Source organism: Pyrgilauda ruficollis, unplaced genomic scaffold (assembly GCF_017590135.1).
Source record: "Pyrgilauda ruficollis isolate IOZ18807 unplaced genomic scaffold, ASM1759013v1 scaffold3, whole genome shotgun sequence".
NCBI classification, from domain to species: Eukaryota; Metazoa; Chordata; class Aves; order Passeriformes; family Passeridae; genus Pyrgilauda; species Pyrgilauda ruficollis.
Window position 1 is genome coordinate 20379582 of NW_024524377.1, and position 18001 is coordinate 20397582.

Sequence of the window (18001 nt, forward strand, 5' to 3'; positions counted from 1 at the left end):
TTATGATCTTTGTGTCTTTTTAAAATTCATTCAGCTCTCTTATGCTTTGGGGATCTTAAGTCTTGGGGTCTCATGACTTGTGCACATAAAAGTACACAAATCCAACCTGCTTAGAAATGTAATTACCCATGTTCCTGTAAATTAATATCCAGAATATATTGTGTCTGCTTGTGTTTTTCCACTCTTTTGTGGGTTTTGAAAACTGTTTTCTAAGATCACGTCAAATATTTTGTTAAGTTCGTCTCCAGGTTATGGAATGAAAAGAGAAATGAATAAAGATCTGGTCTGAAGTAACTTCTGATTTCTACTGGAGAAACTTTACTATTAACAACTTCTTTAACACAGCTTAGGCAGCTAAACTTGGACATATGTTTAATAATCAAAGTTATTTTATAAATATTTTTGTAAACTGGTAACTAATTTGGTGGGAAATTAATGAATTTCTTCTAAATTGCAGTGGCTTGGCAGCAGGAGAAGATAATGGACAGAGAGGATACATGCTGACATTTGTCATCGCTTACCTTAGGGTAGGTCAGCTTTTGTCTGTCTGCTGCAACTTCTTCTAATTAATGTAATGAAACATAGAGATGTTTCTTTGAAGATGCTTTTTCTGAAATCTGAGTGCAGGCTGCTTTGGATGATATCTCAGAGGTTATATCAACCCAGGATCTGCTTATGACTGGTTTAAATCAGAATTCCAACATAAAGAACTTTTAGTCTAAACTGCTGCAGCTGTTCTTACGCATTTTAGTCTTACTGTTTGAGATTTTTTTTTTCAGAACAATATGCACATCCTGAGTGTTTGATTTGTTGGGGACAAATCACTGAATCTCCCTTTATTTCAGCAGGCTGTGTTTAAGATGAGAAGACGTTTGTCTTTTTTCTATCTAGACAGTGACTACATTGCACAAAAATATTTTTGCTAGGTATTATACTGATGAGCACAGTGAAACTCGTGGCTTGGTACTATAGTGATAAAAATACTTGATTAGTGTAGATGTACTTACAGTCTGATAAGTTATCTCACTGTAGCCATGGCATCAAAATGTTTGTCATCTGTGTCTTTAAGAGCTTCCCTATTTCCCTGTTAGTAATAAACTTACGTCACTGGGACATACGGGTGTTTTTGCTACATTAGAATTTCTGTTCTTCTCCTGCATACTAAAAAGTTGTTCTCCTGATAACTGTGTAGCATACACTGGAATCCCAGACACTGATGCTGAATGTTACTGATAATCTCCTTACTCTTTTTATTAGGACCTAGGCCTGGATTATTACGTAATAGGAGAATCATTTGAGACATCTGTTCCTTGGGATAGGTAAACTCTTATTACTCTTCAGAATTTCTTAAAACTTGATTTCATTCAAATTACTCCTAACTCATGTTTGCTCATGAGGATGCTTCTTTTAGGCCTTACGTGTATTGGATGCAGCCTGACATACCTTGAGTCTTGCAGCTGTGTGTTCTTGCTGAAGTTGCTGATAAATTACATACCAGAGTTTTGCAAATGCAGTGTATCAAGCCTTCAGTAATATTTATCTTAGGTTACCTTACTGTAACAAATTTAGGATTTGAAATTGCCCTGTTTAGAAGGCAGGACATTGGTGACACAATTGCAATGGGGCATGAGCAGCCACATGTGTGGGATCATCAGTGTATTTCAAAGGGATTAGTCTGTAGTGAAGATGAAAATAATCAAGTATATTTAAGTAAGTTTTTTTCTTTGTCCAGTAATGTAGGGAAATACTGAAAGGGTAAATTTTTCCCAAGATTGAGGTCTTTTACCTAAGGGTATTTTATCTATTAGCTATGGTTGAGAAACATTTGACCACAACAGAGTTTAATATACAAAATCATTTTGGTTGCTCCGGTCCATTTGGTAAGCTTGAAATCTCTTTAGTAGGATCTAAAGTGATTTGAATCAAAGCTTTACAGCATTCAATGCAAAGTCTGGTGACTTAAGCTAGGAACCCTATACCCTTGCTATTGAATTTAGTGGCAATTGTAAATTCCAGCCTGTTTGAAAATTGCAAAGTATCCTAAGAGCGTAGAAGAAATTTGAGAACAATTTTAAAGAGAAAGTGCTCTTCCTTTTACTTTAGCTTTATAGATTTTTGAAGCATGCTAACTTCTTAGTCACCAATTTTTTTGCCATTCCCTCGTTTCAGAAGATATGAATTTGTACTTAAGAAAGTATTTAAAATTGTCCTCACCAAAGCAAATGCTTTGAAAACCTTTTTCTGCTTTGATTTTTGAGGATCCTGTAACTTTCCATAAACTGATTAACTTCTTCTTGACAGGTAGCAGATACTTGAACAAAATATTTAGCTGACTTTCTTATTCACTAAATGGTTAAATTCTCCTGTGTTCTGTGAATCTTTAATGTAGCTCTAAATCTGTATAAAACACCAAAATCTGAATTGTAACTCTGCAGACCTTTGTGGGAGAATGTGTAACTGAAGAAATGATCATTTGAAAAACAGTGATTTCTTTTGGTTGCTCTAGCACTTTGTTTGCACCTGAGTCTGTCCTAGAAGAACAAAAAAAAGAAAAGCGGAACAAGTATGGCTTCTAACAAGATCTCATTGCTCATTGCTGTATTAGAATTGTAGTGTTTCAAGTTGGCAGAGTAGTGCCCAGCTGAAGGATCTGCAGTTTTGGCCTTGCAGCAGCACAAAGATACGGTGTTAGTATAGTTTGCCAGACCTTTGAGTTCTCAGGATTTCTTCTGTATTTGTTAATATTTTGCCAAAACTTTGAGGCTGTTTTGCTAAGAAAGTAAAGACATACAGAAGTAGGTACCTCCTTATTTTTTTTAACACTTTTGACATCTCTTCCTTATGAAGAAGAGTTTTTAGGTTCTCTTTTTCAACTTGCTATTCAGGAGAAGTGCAGAAAAAGCAGTGGAGTCTTGATGAGAACTATCCTTAGAACAAAGACTAAGCTAGTTAACAGTGATTTTAGAAGGTACTCTTACATTGTATTAGATTATGCTTTTTAAAAAGGTTGCGAAGTTCTTTTTTTAGAAGCTATATAAAATCAAATACTGAAATTTTATATATTAATGTGTTTCCTGTTACAGGGTTTTGGACCTTTGTAGAAATGTGAAGGAAAGGATAGTACGAGAATGCAAAGAAAAGGGTGTTCAGTTTGCTCCTCTTTCCACCTGTAGGTAAGCCATGCAATAATATAAATAATTTTTCTTGAATCTTTGTTCAGTAAGAGATCTAGTGAAGATATTACAAGTACTAGTAGCCTTAACCTTCCTCTTGAACCTGCAAGTGGATTACATGGAGGAGTGGGGGGTTCAAGGGATTAGTAGCACTTGCTTAGGCTTTAGATTCTTGCTTATATGGACAAGAATCAATTGTAACGACTTCAACTTTCAAAGTCATAGCATTGAGTCACTCCTGGATTAGGAGCAAAAAATATAAAGAAATTTTTAAAAAAAGATGCTGTCCCTTTGAATAAGATAGGAAGTAATCTTAGGAATTTTATGATGTCACATAGTGGTTGACTTAATATCATAAAGCTTTGTTTGTAATGCAGTTCTCTTCAACAGGGTGACGCAGACTTATGATGCAGGTGCATGCGTCTACTTCTACTTTGCCTTTAACTACAGAGGAATTAGTGATCCTATTCATGTCTATGAACAAATTGAGGTAATGTATAAAGAAACGATAGGTAAGGGGGAAAAGCTGATGACCTGTGTTTTGTTATGAACCTATTGACCAAGCTTACTGAATTTTGCAGGAAAGATCTCAAAAGTCTGTGTGTAAAGCTTTGATCATTATTAGCAATAATACATGTTAATAGTTCATCAAGTAGAGAAAAGGCTACCAGGTGACAGTTTTAGATATCAGTACATCAGTACTCTGACTGAAGTATAGAAGAAGAGCTTGACCTGGAGTTTCTTGGATGGCAGAAGCTTCAAACCTTAAACCCCAAATCTATGGGAAACTAGTCTTCCTTAGTTCCCTTATTTACAAGACTACTTCTGCTTAACACTCAGTCTGTAAAATGCATGGTAAAACTGCCAAGATCATACCTTATTAATAGTTCTGCATGTAGAGAATAAGGAATGGTACTGTCTCATGCCTTTTCTGTTAGGCTGAGATTAAGCATAGGTCTAAGTTCAGTCTGTTAGACCAGTTGTAAGCTGCTTCAGCATTGGCCAAGCATCTCTGCAGTAATTCTGCTGTAACACTTCAGCTGATGAAACACTGTACTTAGGTGAAACGAATATCCTTGTTACCTTCAAGATGCAATTCTTAGAAGAACTATGGCCAGATTGCTTTTTGTCCTACCTTCTGGTTCCTAGCTCAAAGTTCAGCACCAGAAAATTGCTAATAGGACTGTAGATAAATAGTATTTATGACTGGGATATCATTCTTCTCATGCTTATTCTTTAGAAATTTCTCTTGAATTTGGCAAATGGATGCAAAGTTTTATCTACAAGTTCAGAGGCTTCCGTGCTGTTGCATATAGGGCACTGAAGAATGTAACACTTGAGTATTTACTTAATGAAACTTACTTATACCTAGATATTTCTTTCATTGGAATTTGTTTGTGTGATGATCTGAATGCACGTTTTCCATTGTAGTGACAAAATTTAATATTGACAAAGTGAGTTTGCTGACCAAGTATATGTGTTCTATGGCAGACTGAAAAAAAATCTCAACTGCACAACTACAGTTACATATGTTATTCCTAAAGTCGTACACTCTTTAGAAAAGAAAACATGTAGTGCTTGGGCTTAGAAAAGTTTTTGTTGTTTACACCTTCTAAGCTCTCTAATTACTCAGAAGTGACTGGTAAAGAAGATTCTACAACTTGAGCATTCTTAACATAAAAAACTAAATTCTGTTTTCTGCCACAAACTACACCTGCGAAAGCGTTGTCTGTTGTAAAGTATCTCCCTGCCTCAACCAGCATCTTGGAGATCTGGGTTGAACTCTGATCTGAATAAGGATCTTGACACTCTCTGACAAGCCTGTTTTCAGACTTCTTTTTTGAGACTTAATCATCTCCCAAATGAGCATCCCAGCTGCTGGATATTTAAGTTTTGGCAAGGGGAAAGAGATCCAGAATATTCTATTCTTGTGTAATACATTTGTTACAAGAGATGCCATTTGAAATGTCATGGCTGTGATGTTTATTTAGATGATTCTTACTTACCTTTATCTGCAGGCTTGAACTAAAATGTTTACCTATATAATGTACCCTAATTACTTCTGAAACTTTTCATACACCTGTGTGTATGACTGCAGTAGAAAGCATTCCATGAAATCCAACAGTGTTGTACAATTGCTGTACAACATGTATTGAATAAATACCATCTCTTTCAAATTTAGAGGGCTGCCAGAGAAGAAATACTTGCCAATGGAGGAAGTCTTTCACATCACCATGGAGGTAATGTTCTCAGTCTAATGTTAGTCTCTTTGATACTGCTAAATTTTCATGAGTACATAAAATAGTTTGTAGTAGAATTCAGAAAAATACTTCATGGCATTAACTGAAATTACTGGGGGAGGGTCAAGGAGATCTCCTGGCATTTTATCTAGGAACTTCTCACTCTTTTTTCCAGTTTGATCAGTTTGTCTTAAACAACTTTTACTGATCCTTGTGTAGATATATATTCAGTTACAAAGACTTCAAATGTGATTTTCACAATTGTACGACAGTTTTGTGTCCCTTGTGGCTTTGTGAATGTTGTTTGCACAAATTCCAGAGCACTTAGGCCAAGTGTCTGAATAAAAAAACCAGTGACTTTGAACTGGACTATGTTGCAATCTACCATTTATTGCATAATTGATGTTATGTAAGTGTTGACTTTACTGGCCTGCTGTCTGGTAAGTTCTAGTTACCCAGTTTCCTCTCTTGGAGTTTGGGGATTACTTGTCCTGTGTTACTAGCATCTCCACAAGGTATTTTGTGCTTTAATATTAAGAACCAATGTCATGTGTAAGCAATACTTCCTATACCTGAGGCTTTACATACGCTTTTCCCACATATATAGATAGTTTAATTTGATTGCATGCATCCTATACAATGTTATAACCTTGGATGTCAGGAAGACTTGTTGTGATGTCAGTGTGATTTGTGCAGCTACCTTCTTGAAAGTGATTATTTTCATATATTTGTTCTCTCTGCTCTCTTGGGGCATTGCTTGGTCACAGATACAAGAGCAAAGAAGACGTAATGGTTTAAAACTAGAGAAAAAGTTTGTAATTCTAAAATCACTTTGTGGGGGGAAAAAATCCTAAAGGGCAGAAGCTGTGCTCTAAAACATGTCAGTTACTTCCTAAACTTGAAGGAAACTTAAACTTTTAGCTAGGGCTGTTTTCAGGCATCTTGATTTGTGATGAAAACTGAAATGGACTCTGCTTTAGCAGGATCAGGATATTGAAGGATGTGTAGGTAATAACATGAGTGAAAAGGTTTCAGTAGTTTTTGGTCGATATGCTCTGATTAAATCTTTAACATGGTGGTGTAGTGGAACTGTCAAGTCTCACACATTGGATGTGGGGTTACCCCCTTGATGTACTCTCATGCTTTCCCTGCTGTGGCACTCTGTTTTACTGTGACTGCATTTCATCCAACTCACATGCAGCTGGAGCTTGTCACACATTCGGATGTATTTGCCCTCACCATATAAAACTTTGCTTACCACATGTGTTGAACAAGAAAAAAAAATTATGTAGCATTTTCAAACCCTTGCATGCTTGAACCTTGTGACTCCACAGCTATGAAAACTGGGTTTCTGTTTGACTTCGTATACTCCTGTTGTATGCATGACTGCCTCTGATACTGATATATATTTTCCACTTTGAATGGTTTTGTGTGGCGGTTCATTATGTTTAATATTCAAGATTAATTTTTTTCTAGTGCTTAGTAGATGTGGTGCTGAAAATTAGCCTAATATTGTCAGTTTTATTTACTGACCTTCGAGCCTGTAACTCTTAGCACTGACTGGTCTATTGTGTAGGGTAAAAGAAAATACTGGTGCAATTTCCTTTGGTGTTTGTCTTGTAATTGTGATTAATAACAGTTGTTTTCACTATCTGGAAACAGACAGGCTGATTTGTCTGCCTACAATCACACTGTGATAAATGGAGCTGTTTTAACTCTGGGTTTGTGTATCAAAGAAAACAGATGTAGTCTGGGACTTGAGGCTATAGGAAATACAAATCCTGCTTAAGTCAATGTTCATATACTCCTTGAGTGAAGAAATGGTCATATATGACAGTTTGAGTTGTGTAAATGTATAAATTGTTTTGCATCTGGGGAAGTACCAACTGCAGGTCGGTGCACAGTGAGAACTAAAATCATGGTACTTTTAACTTTATGAAGAGTAGCTTCAGAAGGACTTTACTGTGGATAAATCATCCTTCCCCCAACCCCTGTTATAGCTGTCACCCTGGCTTGACTGTGTCCTTCGCTCAGAAAAGGACATTGCACATCTTCAAGCAGAGCTTTGATCCTTCTTTCTGGGCACTGGGTATCTTTAGATTTGAGAGCCATGTAAGGTTGCTAGAGAGCCATAGACAGTGTTTAGAAACTTAGCATTTAGAAAGCAGCATTAGGAATGACAATTTCTTGTAGATACAAGTTTAAGTTCAGATAATTATTCTAATAATTTTTGGCAAGTCCTTAAAACACACATATTATGTGTCACACTTGATTTTTTTTTTTTTTTTTTTATCAAACATGCCTTTTTTTGTATGCATGAAATAATGTGCTGAGGAGGTACCAGTAGGTATGACTGGTGTATAAATACAACTGTAACTCCTTTGGGGTACACCATCAGAGAGGGAGAAGGTTGGATTTGTGCCTGATCCCTTTCATGTTACCAAGCTCAGGGTCCATGTAAAACTAAGCAGTGTAAAAACTAATGATACATTGCTTCCCTTTGAGGCACTGTTTTAACTACAACTGGCTGCTTAAGGAAACAATTATCAGATTGTGGGGTTGAGGAAAATAGCCCCATTTAGCCACTTAACATAATAGAACTAATTTTCTTCTGCTTCCTAGACAGCTGATTAGAATAAAGGTTAACCAGGTAGCCTGTGCTGCATAGGTTTAGCTATCAATGGCAGTTTATGTAGGAAAACAAAAAATAAGAAAAAAAATCCCACAACACTAAAAACAAAAGCAAAACCCCTAAAACAAAACCAAGGAAAAAGCAAACCTTGCACCTTGTTTGCATTCAGTGACATATTTGACATTGCAATTCTTTGGCATTAAGGGGCTGTGGCTTAATCTATACACTGCAGTAATTAACTCAAACAACTACAAAATCTGAAATGACAAAGTTCTTTGATGAGGGGGAGTTAAACACATTCTTTTGTCTTCTACACAGGGGAAAAAAATCTTCTTCCCTTAGGTTAAGCATACTAGAGCTAGTTCTGCTCATTGGAATGAGTTGAAACTGATACATTGGTTAAAAATGGAGTAACCTCATGTGAAGTAATACAATAACACAGTTGTATTTTCTTCCCTGGTCTGTTGAAAGTCTTAATAGAATAGTAGTTTTCAGTGCCTTTTCAAAGAACAATGAAAAAAGGAAAGGACCTCCTGATTCGTCACCACTGAACTTGAAAGTATTATTTGAGCTGCTAAGATACCAAGTGAAAATATGCAAAGTGTTATGGTGGTGGTGTTAATTATGCAGTAGACTTGGTGTACACTGGTCCAATATACTCCAGTGCTGCCATGTTTTACATTAATGCACTGACCTTTCTCAGTATTGCAGAGTTCTCCCTGGAAGACTAATAGCATGTTAAGCAGTCTATAAGGGCAGAGGGCTGCTTTCTGGAGGGACAGCTAGCTTCAGGAAGAGCAACAGCTGGATGAGCCTCATCCTTCTTAGGACCTGTCACTGCTGCTCCTTTTGCAAAGCTGTTGTTGTGCAGTAACTGCCTCTTCAAGTTGAAAGGGCTGGAGCAAAGGAAGTCCAGAGCCATGTGCAGTGCCATCAGAACCTATTTCCACTGGGACCACACAGTGCTATAAATCTGTTCTGCATGGGTGTAGAGTAATTCCTGAAATCAATCAGCTACATGAAAACTTTTCTTACGGAACTATTCATGAGTGTCCTGGTACTTCATATTCCAAAAGTGAGAATACCAATTGCTGCCTGCTGTTTGCTCATTCCATTTTTACAGCCAGACTTTTTGTAGCCATCCAGATGCATTTTCAAAGATGCACAAGTGAAAAAGGGCAGTAGAAAGATGAACTTTTCCAATCAAACCAACATGGAGCAGCATGTATCAGAGCTAGGGAAGTTACTTACCCAGTTCACATATTTCTCTTTCATATGTGGACTAGAATGATAGATAAAAATCTAAAATTAAGTTGGTGTTGGACTGTCTCTGGAGTTGCTACTGAACAAGCTCCTTGGCTTTCTGATCTGTAGTACCTTGTGAGAAGTAGGCTCCATGCCATGCTGTGGGGTTTGTGCTCAGTGTAATAGGCTGGGGTTCAGATTGGAGGTTTCTGCTTCCTAGCAGTGAATGTTTTAAGGCACTATTAGACTGCTCAGCACACCTCAGGAACTGGCCACTTGCCTCCTGTCAAACTGGAAAACTGATTCTCTTGTACCTCATCTTGGATACGTAAGATCACTGAATCACAGAATGGGTAAGGTTGCAAGGGGCCACAGTGGGTCATTTCATCCCACTTCCCTGCTCAAACAGGGCCATCATAGAGCTCCACTGCACAGGGTGGCATCCAGAAGGTTCTTGAATACCTTCAGAGAGAGACTGCACACCCTCTCTGGGCAATCCCTTCCAGTGCTTGGGCACCTGCACAGTAAAGCAATTATTCCTCATGTTTAGATGGAATTTCCTGTGCCTGTTGCCTCTTGGACTTTAGCTTGGCACCAACAGGCAGACCCTAGCTCCATCCTCTTGACACCCTCCCTTCAGATGCAAGATTAAGTGTCTTCAGAGGAAGAAGATGCAAGAAGGAGGGGCTGTGTTTGTTTCCAGTTGGGGCACAAGGATTATGCACATGATGGTGTGTATAGCTAAGTGGACAAGTAGTAACAAGCTGTGCTAAGCTGCTACAAACACATTGTTAATAATGTTATTACGTAGCATATAGGATCAGATGACTTTGATCTCATTTTTTAATTGTGAAAAGTATACTGTGCTGAAAGCCTGTAAGTGGTAGATGCTTGTATCCATTCTGGTTTTGTGCACTGTCTCCTGTCAGTTCTAGATAAGTGCCATCACGTACGGCTAAAACTGAAAAGTCTACTTTCTTTAGACTAGAAATGGGAAGTTCGTTTTCTGTAATCTGTGATAAGATCAGGCCTAACTAATCTCTAGCTAAATTCTTTAGCTAGGCTTAGAGTGGAGGTAGGCAACTTTGTCACTTAGAATTATTTTTATGTTCACACTAACATCTTTAACTATTATGGCATTTTCTTCCTCTTTTTCTCTTCTGATCATTGAAGCCATTTGGGTTGTCCTGTGGAGAAGTACCAGAAAATGTATAGCACAGCACTAACCTGAAGTGAAACAATATATAAATGACCTTTCTAAGTGCTGCTCTCATTTTCACAGAGCCTTTCCTTCACTTGGTCTGTTTTCCATTTTATCTGATGGACCAGCTTAGAATTAGGAGAGATTGCTTCAAAGCTTTTTAACTCTAATGTGAAAACTTGAGTAGTTGAAAATTCCACATACGTTTTATTGACATGAACAGTAGGAGCAGGGAATCAATGTCGCTGTTACCAAGGGGTTAAAATCTTTTTGTTGAGCATGTTTGTGAAGGACTGCTGGTAACTGTAGTACAGCTTTTTTTCTTTCCAGTTCACTAATCAGATGTATGTTAGATTTATTATTGCAAAAGTATAAACCATAGAAAATTTGACAAGATAGATGTGTAAATTATCACTTTGACAGAACTAATGATGCACTCCAAGCACCTTCTGTTTTCCAGCACTTGGTGAGCGACTTCATTAAATATGCAACGACTGTTTGGTGCTGCTCAGACAGTAGTTCAGTTCCTTGTGGAATTGCATTATTACTGGAGGTGTAAAGGAGGCAGGCATGCTAGCTGTTGGGCATCCTGCTGTGATTCTAATGTGCTCCATCTTGTTGGAGCAGTTGTTTGCAGTCTTTTCAGGACAATTACATCCATAACCACAGAACACATTCACTGAAACTATATTACAGATAACGCTTGAGAATAGTAATGACTGTTCTTTAGCTACTTGTGTAAGAGCCAGTGTGAGTGACTTGAGGGGATGGTCAAGCCACATTCACAATTCAGGTATTTTGTAGTAGTGTTAAAGTTTTAACAGATAGAATTTGATGTCAGTGTGCTCAGACAGTCACATTGTAGTGACGGTATATTCACAGATGGAGATTCTTTCTTGAGCTGGGGCTGCAAAATACAGCCAGGGTTCCTACCACATGACAAATTCTTTTTGTCCTTCAGCTGAGATCTTTGATCTTGACACACATGCTGCTAATAGTAATTTTCTAGCAAACTGCAAATTTCATTCTGTCTCACATTATTTGCTTTTTCTGTTGGCATTGTGACTGGCTCGTATTCCTTAAGGTATAAACAAATATACTCTGTTCTCCAGAGGTGTCCCTGTAATTTATTATTCTAATGACAGTTTGATGGTTACCCTGAAACAGGGCACAAAAGATAGCTTGAATTTAGCTTCAGACACTCTTAAACCTTCTGTCTCTCAAACCTTTACTATGTCTCTTCATACTGACAAATGGATTGTGTTTCAGGCTGGTAAGTTTAATGCTAAATGTGTTTAATGAAAAAAATGACCTCAGTTTTGAATGATCTGTTAATCAGAGTTGATGATTTGGTTAATTAGCATGTGAACACTTGGCCATTTAACAGGACTATTGCGAGAATTTAGTGAAATGAGTTCTCAGAAGATTGTTTCAGCTTTGGTTGTATTTGGTATATGTTGTGAATAGCCATTTTTATATGTCAAACAAAGCTCATGTGTAATGGCATTGAGCAATTACCAGCCAGCATAGAAGTTAAGTGAAATATTAAACCTTCTTCATAGAAATATTTTTTTGCTTTTTAAACCAGTTCTGGTTTAAGCTTGATTTCGAGTTATGTTTTCACTTTAATCAAGAAATGTGGGGTTCTCCTTTTTAGTAATCTCCTCTACAGTTTACAACTTAAAATTAGTTTGTGGCTTTTTAAAACTTACTGCTGATTCCTTGTCTTAATAGAACATGTGATTTCAGCCTAAGCTTCATCTAAATTTCATAGTTTCTAAAGAAAGTAGACAGGGTGGAACACGGTCTTCCTCTGGGAGTATGCTGAGCTTAATGAGCTTGATAGTCTGGTGGGCTCAATAAATCAAATAAAGCAAAACATTTCTCATTTTTGAATAAAAGCATTTATCACACAGTGTTTGTTCATTCATGGTCACAAGATTGATTGGCTCCTAGAATCCTGCCATATATTGAAACACTTTGTTTTTGTTTTTCTAGTAGGCAAATTGCGGAAGCGCTGGATGAAGGAGAGCATCTCTGATGTTGGCTTGGGAATGCTGAGATCTGTTAAAGAATATGTGGACCCCAATAACATCTTTGGAAACAAAAATCTTTTATAAAGCCCTGCACAAATGATGTACTAAAAATTAAAAATTACTGTTGAAATTCCTCCACTTTCATTGTATTGATATCCCAGTAATCAAATATAACATAGACTAAACTTTCAAAACTAGTAACTTACAATGATTTTTGCTACTCCCTTCCCCCTTCCCCCAATAAAGTGTAAACATCACTGTTAATGTTTATGGACTTTTACTTAACAATGTTCCAACCTACTGGGCACAAAGTACTAACCAGGAAATGCAAATTTGGGTTTCCAAGTTGGGCCAGGCAGCACAGCTGACAGTATTTTCATTGCTGGATACTGCCAGATGTTTCTTACTTAAAGCATCCCCCGCAAGGAGGACAAAGACTGACAGCAGTGTTTTCCACAGAAGCAGCTGCACAGCCCAGCCTCTTGCTGAAGGAAAGCTGCTAAGAGACAGATGAGAGAGCACCAAGGAGTACCTCCCTGCTCTGCATTAAGTATGTAACAGACTTGTAACCAGCAAATACTTAGAGTATAAATATAGGCTTTCATCAAAAGAGACAGTGTAAGTCAAACTACTAAAAATTCAGTAGTCTCTCACTGTAGTACTACTGGAAAATCTTACACAATTGAGCTGTTCTGAGTTGTATTTGCATTGCTGGGATAATCTTAAATTAATTGTAGGTCAGTCACTAAGTTTTGTACAATGGACATTTCTCACTGTATGTTGAAAACAGGTTTGTAACAAAATTTTGTGTTCATCTGTACTTCGGTCCTAGTGTGTATGGGTTTTGTTCCCGTTGTTTGTTTTGCACAGATGCAAAATATCTTTTTCAGTTATTCAGATGAAACTGCCCAGCACTGTCTTTTGAAACAGTCACAAGAGTTTAATAAAACACTTAATGGACAACCTGCTGTCATCCTGGAAGTGAGATTTCCCATTTAAGTTTTGTACAGTTTCCTATGGCCTTTATGAATCATTTATTTACTTCACAAGTAGCCACAATTTTAATTGTCCATTGAACTTTATGAAAATGAAATATTTTCTTGATCAGTATCATGCAAGAGTAAGCATTTTTACATTGAAACTTGAATCGTAATCAGTAAAATAAACAAAATATTTGTCAATACTCATGATCCATTTTTAAGGTGGGTTCTTTCTTAAAGCAAATTATCCAACTTTTTTGATAATTAATGTATATGCATAAGGTAGAAAAAATACAGACTATCCTTTGAGGACACTGTCTCTAGTCAACTGCTTCACAGCTCTGTAGTGTCAGTTTGGATACCTTTTGTATTGGTAGTGCCCTTAATGAGGAGAAAATTATAAATTGCATTTTGTTTTTAAACTATTTTAGAGTACTCTCTAATTAGCTTTCAGTTTTGGTAATATACCAAAAAGAATATAAAATGCTTGAAAAGATCCTGCATATCAGACAACTCTGAACTTGTTCCAAGATTAATTTCAATGCTGCAATTCAAATGATTGAAAAACATGGACACTCAAACCATGACATTAAACTGCATGCTGTCAAGCTAATTAAAGAAAACTTTTTTATGATCTGCAGGTCATAAGACAGAATGTTATGTGATATTTTAATGCAGCTGGATTTATTTTGAATGCTCTATTTCACAACATTTCAGTATAAAAATCTATTATTTTTTCTTGCCCCAGAGTTGGCATTTCAGCAGTAGCCAGAACAGTAGGTGTAGTCTGTTGTGGGAAACTGAGCCTTTGCACTGTGGTTAAGTGTTCCTTAAGTGCGCAGAGGTGTCTCTGGGAGTGGATCTGCACGTGGCCATGCAGGGACTGCCTCACCTCGGCTGCTCGCTGGTGACTCCGTGGCCACGGCTGGCCTCTTGCTGATGACTTGTGTCGCTCCCCAGTGGAGACTTTGCTAGGAGCTGGTAAACATGAAGGATGTTTATGTGCCTCAATGACAGTTTGTGTAACTATGAAGAATTAATTTTGAAGTAAAGCATGTGAAGCTTTTTTGCAGAATGACAGCACAGAGTAGAACAAGTAGTCATAGCTTAGTAATGCTGATCTCTTAAGATTTTGACTACAGTACAACACAGCTCTGCAACATCCTTCCCATTTTTTAATTTTCTGATTATGGTTTCCTTATCCTTTTTTGTATTGTAAGTACACAGGTAAAAACTCCTTACACTCTTTAACCTTTAAATAGCCACTGACTTATGAAGTGATTTAAAATGCAGTAAAGATTTTTATTGTATGTCAGTTGTCCTATGGGGAGGTGAAATAACAGGCTACAAGGGTCCCAAATCACTGTCACTGGCTGTCTCTGAGGAAAAAATTAACTCCAAATGTAATGGATATTGCTGTCTTCCTAAATATTATCTACTGAACTGGTCAGAGCTTAGTTGAAACTGCAGTTGAAACATATGTATTACTGTCTTTAATTTCACATTGCTAATGAAAATAGAAAAAATGTAATGCAAGTTCAGAAGACCTAGACAGATCATTCACCATTTAAATGAAATCTTACTGTCTCTAATACTGTAGTCTTCCACCACTCTTCCTTCTGTATGCTCTACTTTCTTTCTACAGACTTCACTTCTTGTAGCTACAGCCTGTTCAGAGATGGAGTTTGATCCATACAGATTAGAAGTGCTGGTGCATAACATAACTTTTGTATTTGCTTGAGTATTCTGGCCATACATAACTTACAAGCAGTTTTAATTAACCTTGTAATGACTTCCAATTACACAGTTTCTGCTCCCTTTGAAGGAGGAAAGGTACAGAGAGTGACTGTGGCTTGACTGTAAAATATGTTTACATTAGAGAGACCTTTATAAAAGTTTGGAGGGAAAAGAAGCAAGTCTGTTAAAAGCTGATCCAGGATCTAAATCTTACAGTCAAAGAACATGTCTTGATTTGACTTACATTATAATGGTTAAGTTAGAGATGTCATCTTTGCCTTACAGCTGTGAACAGAGGCCAGGCCAAATAGTTCTTCCGTAGCAATGTTAATTAACTGAAACCAATTTCAAAGGCAGGGATACATTAGCACTGAAATCCAGAAAACACAAATTGCTTCTCAGTCTTGGAAATGTATGTTTATCAAGGTTGTAATTTAATTTTCTGAAAATAAAGCCAAACAGTGTTCGTCATTTTAGTGTGAGATTAACTGTAAAGCTTCAGTTGTAATGTTAAGAGATTACAGAACCTTATATTATTAATAAAAAGAAAATCAACCTAAACTAGTATGTGTTTTTTGTGATAAAACTAAACAAATATATTCTACTAACTTGTCATATTGCTTCATTTTAATTTGGTGATGAACTCTTACCTAAGGAAAACTATTAGGAAAGCTTTGGCACGTGCTGGGAGAGAAGAGACTGAAATTTTAAATCTATGCTAATAGGAGCTCTGCTTTTGTGTCTCATGCAAAGCAAAACAGGAAGGACAGAATTTCAGGGAAGGAAGGGCAAAACAACACCAGGCTGTTTGGTTCAGAATTTCACCTCTTTGGTGAGGGCAGGATGGGGACCATGTTCAGCTGCTATTTGAAAGCTCTTTCACTGTAATACAGAAGCAGACCTTGTCTTATTTAGCTTCCCCGTGTTTGAAAGCCCTGTTGTATTAAGCTGTTGCAATAGGTAAATCATTTCCTGCTGCTGTGCTCATCTCTCATGTAACCTCCTTGTTGCAGGTCCTGGAATCTGTTAAAGTTCTGTGTGCAGCAATGCATCACATGTGAGCAGAAGCAATATTTCTCAGTTACCTGCATCATTGCTATAAAGACTTAGTGCCTTTTTAACAAAAGTGGCTGAAATCACATGTTGCTTTAAAGAAATGTTGCATTGTCTTGTGTTAGCACTGAAACTCAGTCTTAACACATTGCACAAAACCTGCAAAAGTCATAGTGTGCAGGGGACAGAAGAACTAATGATATGTTTCACCATGTAGAACTATGACAACTGCTCAATATGATCCAATTGTTCAATGTGCTCATATTTTTTTTGTGTGTGTGCTTGCTCATGGGAAGGAGACTACCTCATCATCAAGCATTTTATTTGTGTTTTCCTTCTATTAACAGCATTAAACTGCAGTATTTTTACTTGGATCCAGTGAGTCTCAATCTGAAGGAGATTTTAGATGATATACTTGTCTCAGGATGACAGCCAGACCCCATCAGTGTTCTCTTTGTTTGAAATACATAAATTTTATAAAAAGTTGGATCTGAACTCACAGCTGTGTAAATACTACAGGCTCACTGTTTATGGTTTTATAGTCCCAACACTGACTTTGAATTCCACATTACCTTTAACATAAATTGATGTCTTTCCTCAGTCTCTCTATGGAGACCAGAATTGGCAACTGGCTGCTTTTTTCAGTGTCAGCTTTAAGGTTTGCTCTGCTCAAAGGGCAGAGGTGGTCAAAAATACTGTTTGAAGATGTTTGCTGTGCTGTCTCTGAAAAATACTAGTGCTGTTAGTTTGAAATTAAGGATTCCATTTCAAAAATTGGGCTATGATATTTTAAATTGTACTGTTATTTGCACTATTTAACAATACAAATTGCAATAATATGTACCTTTACTGAAATGCTGTGAAATGTTTCATTTACAAATTTTTTTTTTGTACTTTGGAAAAACAAAGTATATTTTTATGGGAAACTTTATGAATATTTCATTTTGATTCAGAATAAATCTAAATTTCAATTAACTGTTCATAATTTCCAGTATAACATTGATATCTGGGTAGCACTCTGCCTGTTCCCACCTTCATGGTAGCAGTAATGTAGTAGTATTGCCTCCCCCCAGAATGGGGACCACAGAAGCTTTTACAGTAATGTATTTGTTGTAGTACTGTAAAGTATCATAGCAGCCTTCTAAAGGATAAAACAGAAGAGTTGACCACAGCAGTGGTCAACTGTGTGTGTGCTGAAAGATGATGGACAAAATTTGATGATGTGACTCTAATCATGTAAAGTTTAAGCTGATGCTTCTAAAACTTAATATCAAATTAGGAAATAAAAAAATGTTTTTGTTTAAAAATTATACTTTAAAACTCTATTTTTAAATTATGAAGATTGTAAAATGATTGTCCCAGCTCTGCTGTTCAATATCATCTGGCTTGTCTGAGCGTGGCTGACTTCCCATAATGCTTCTGTACAGCAAAATATAAAATGGATGGTCTCCAGACAGGGTCATGATACAACTGGTCCCATTTCAGGCTGCTGGAAGGGCTTGGCTCTGTTCCCATGAGTGACACCGAGTGTGTGGATGTCATCCGGCACTGCCATTGCATCAGTCAGTGCTGGCTCAGCAACACGATACCCAAAGTATTTTAAAGGCAAGAAATATCACTGATGCTACATACTTAAATTAAGTTGAAAGCACTTTATGCTTTCAGTTCAGCATAAAAGGGCAATTTGGTAAGTTCAGTTCTTGA

The 18001-nt window shown here is 37.0% G+C and overlaps 1 protein-coding gene across 1 annotated transcript in view; it reads left to right on the top strand.

Annotated features, from left to right (window-relative positions):
* Window positions 1–15805, top strand: part of AGPS (alkylglycerone phosphate synthase) — a 50193-nt gene extending 34388 nt beyond the window's left edge. The window contains exons 15-20 of the mRNA XM_041473454.1: window positions 458–527; window positions 1258–1319; window positions 3084–3173; window positions 3564–3663; window positions 5356–5413; window positions 12490–15805. Coding sequence (XP_041329388.1) covers window positions 458–527; window positions 1258–1319; window positions 3084–3173; window positions 3564–3663; window positions 5356–5413; window positions 12490–12611 — 502 coding nt within the window. The 3' untranslated portion in view covers window positions 12612–15805. The remainder of the gene's footprint in view (window positions 1–457; window positions 528–1257; window positions 1320–3083; window positions 3174–3563; window positions 3664–5355; window positions 5414–12489) is intronic.
* Window positions 15806–18001: the final 2196 nt, after the last annotated feature.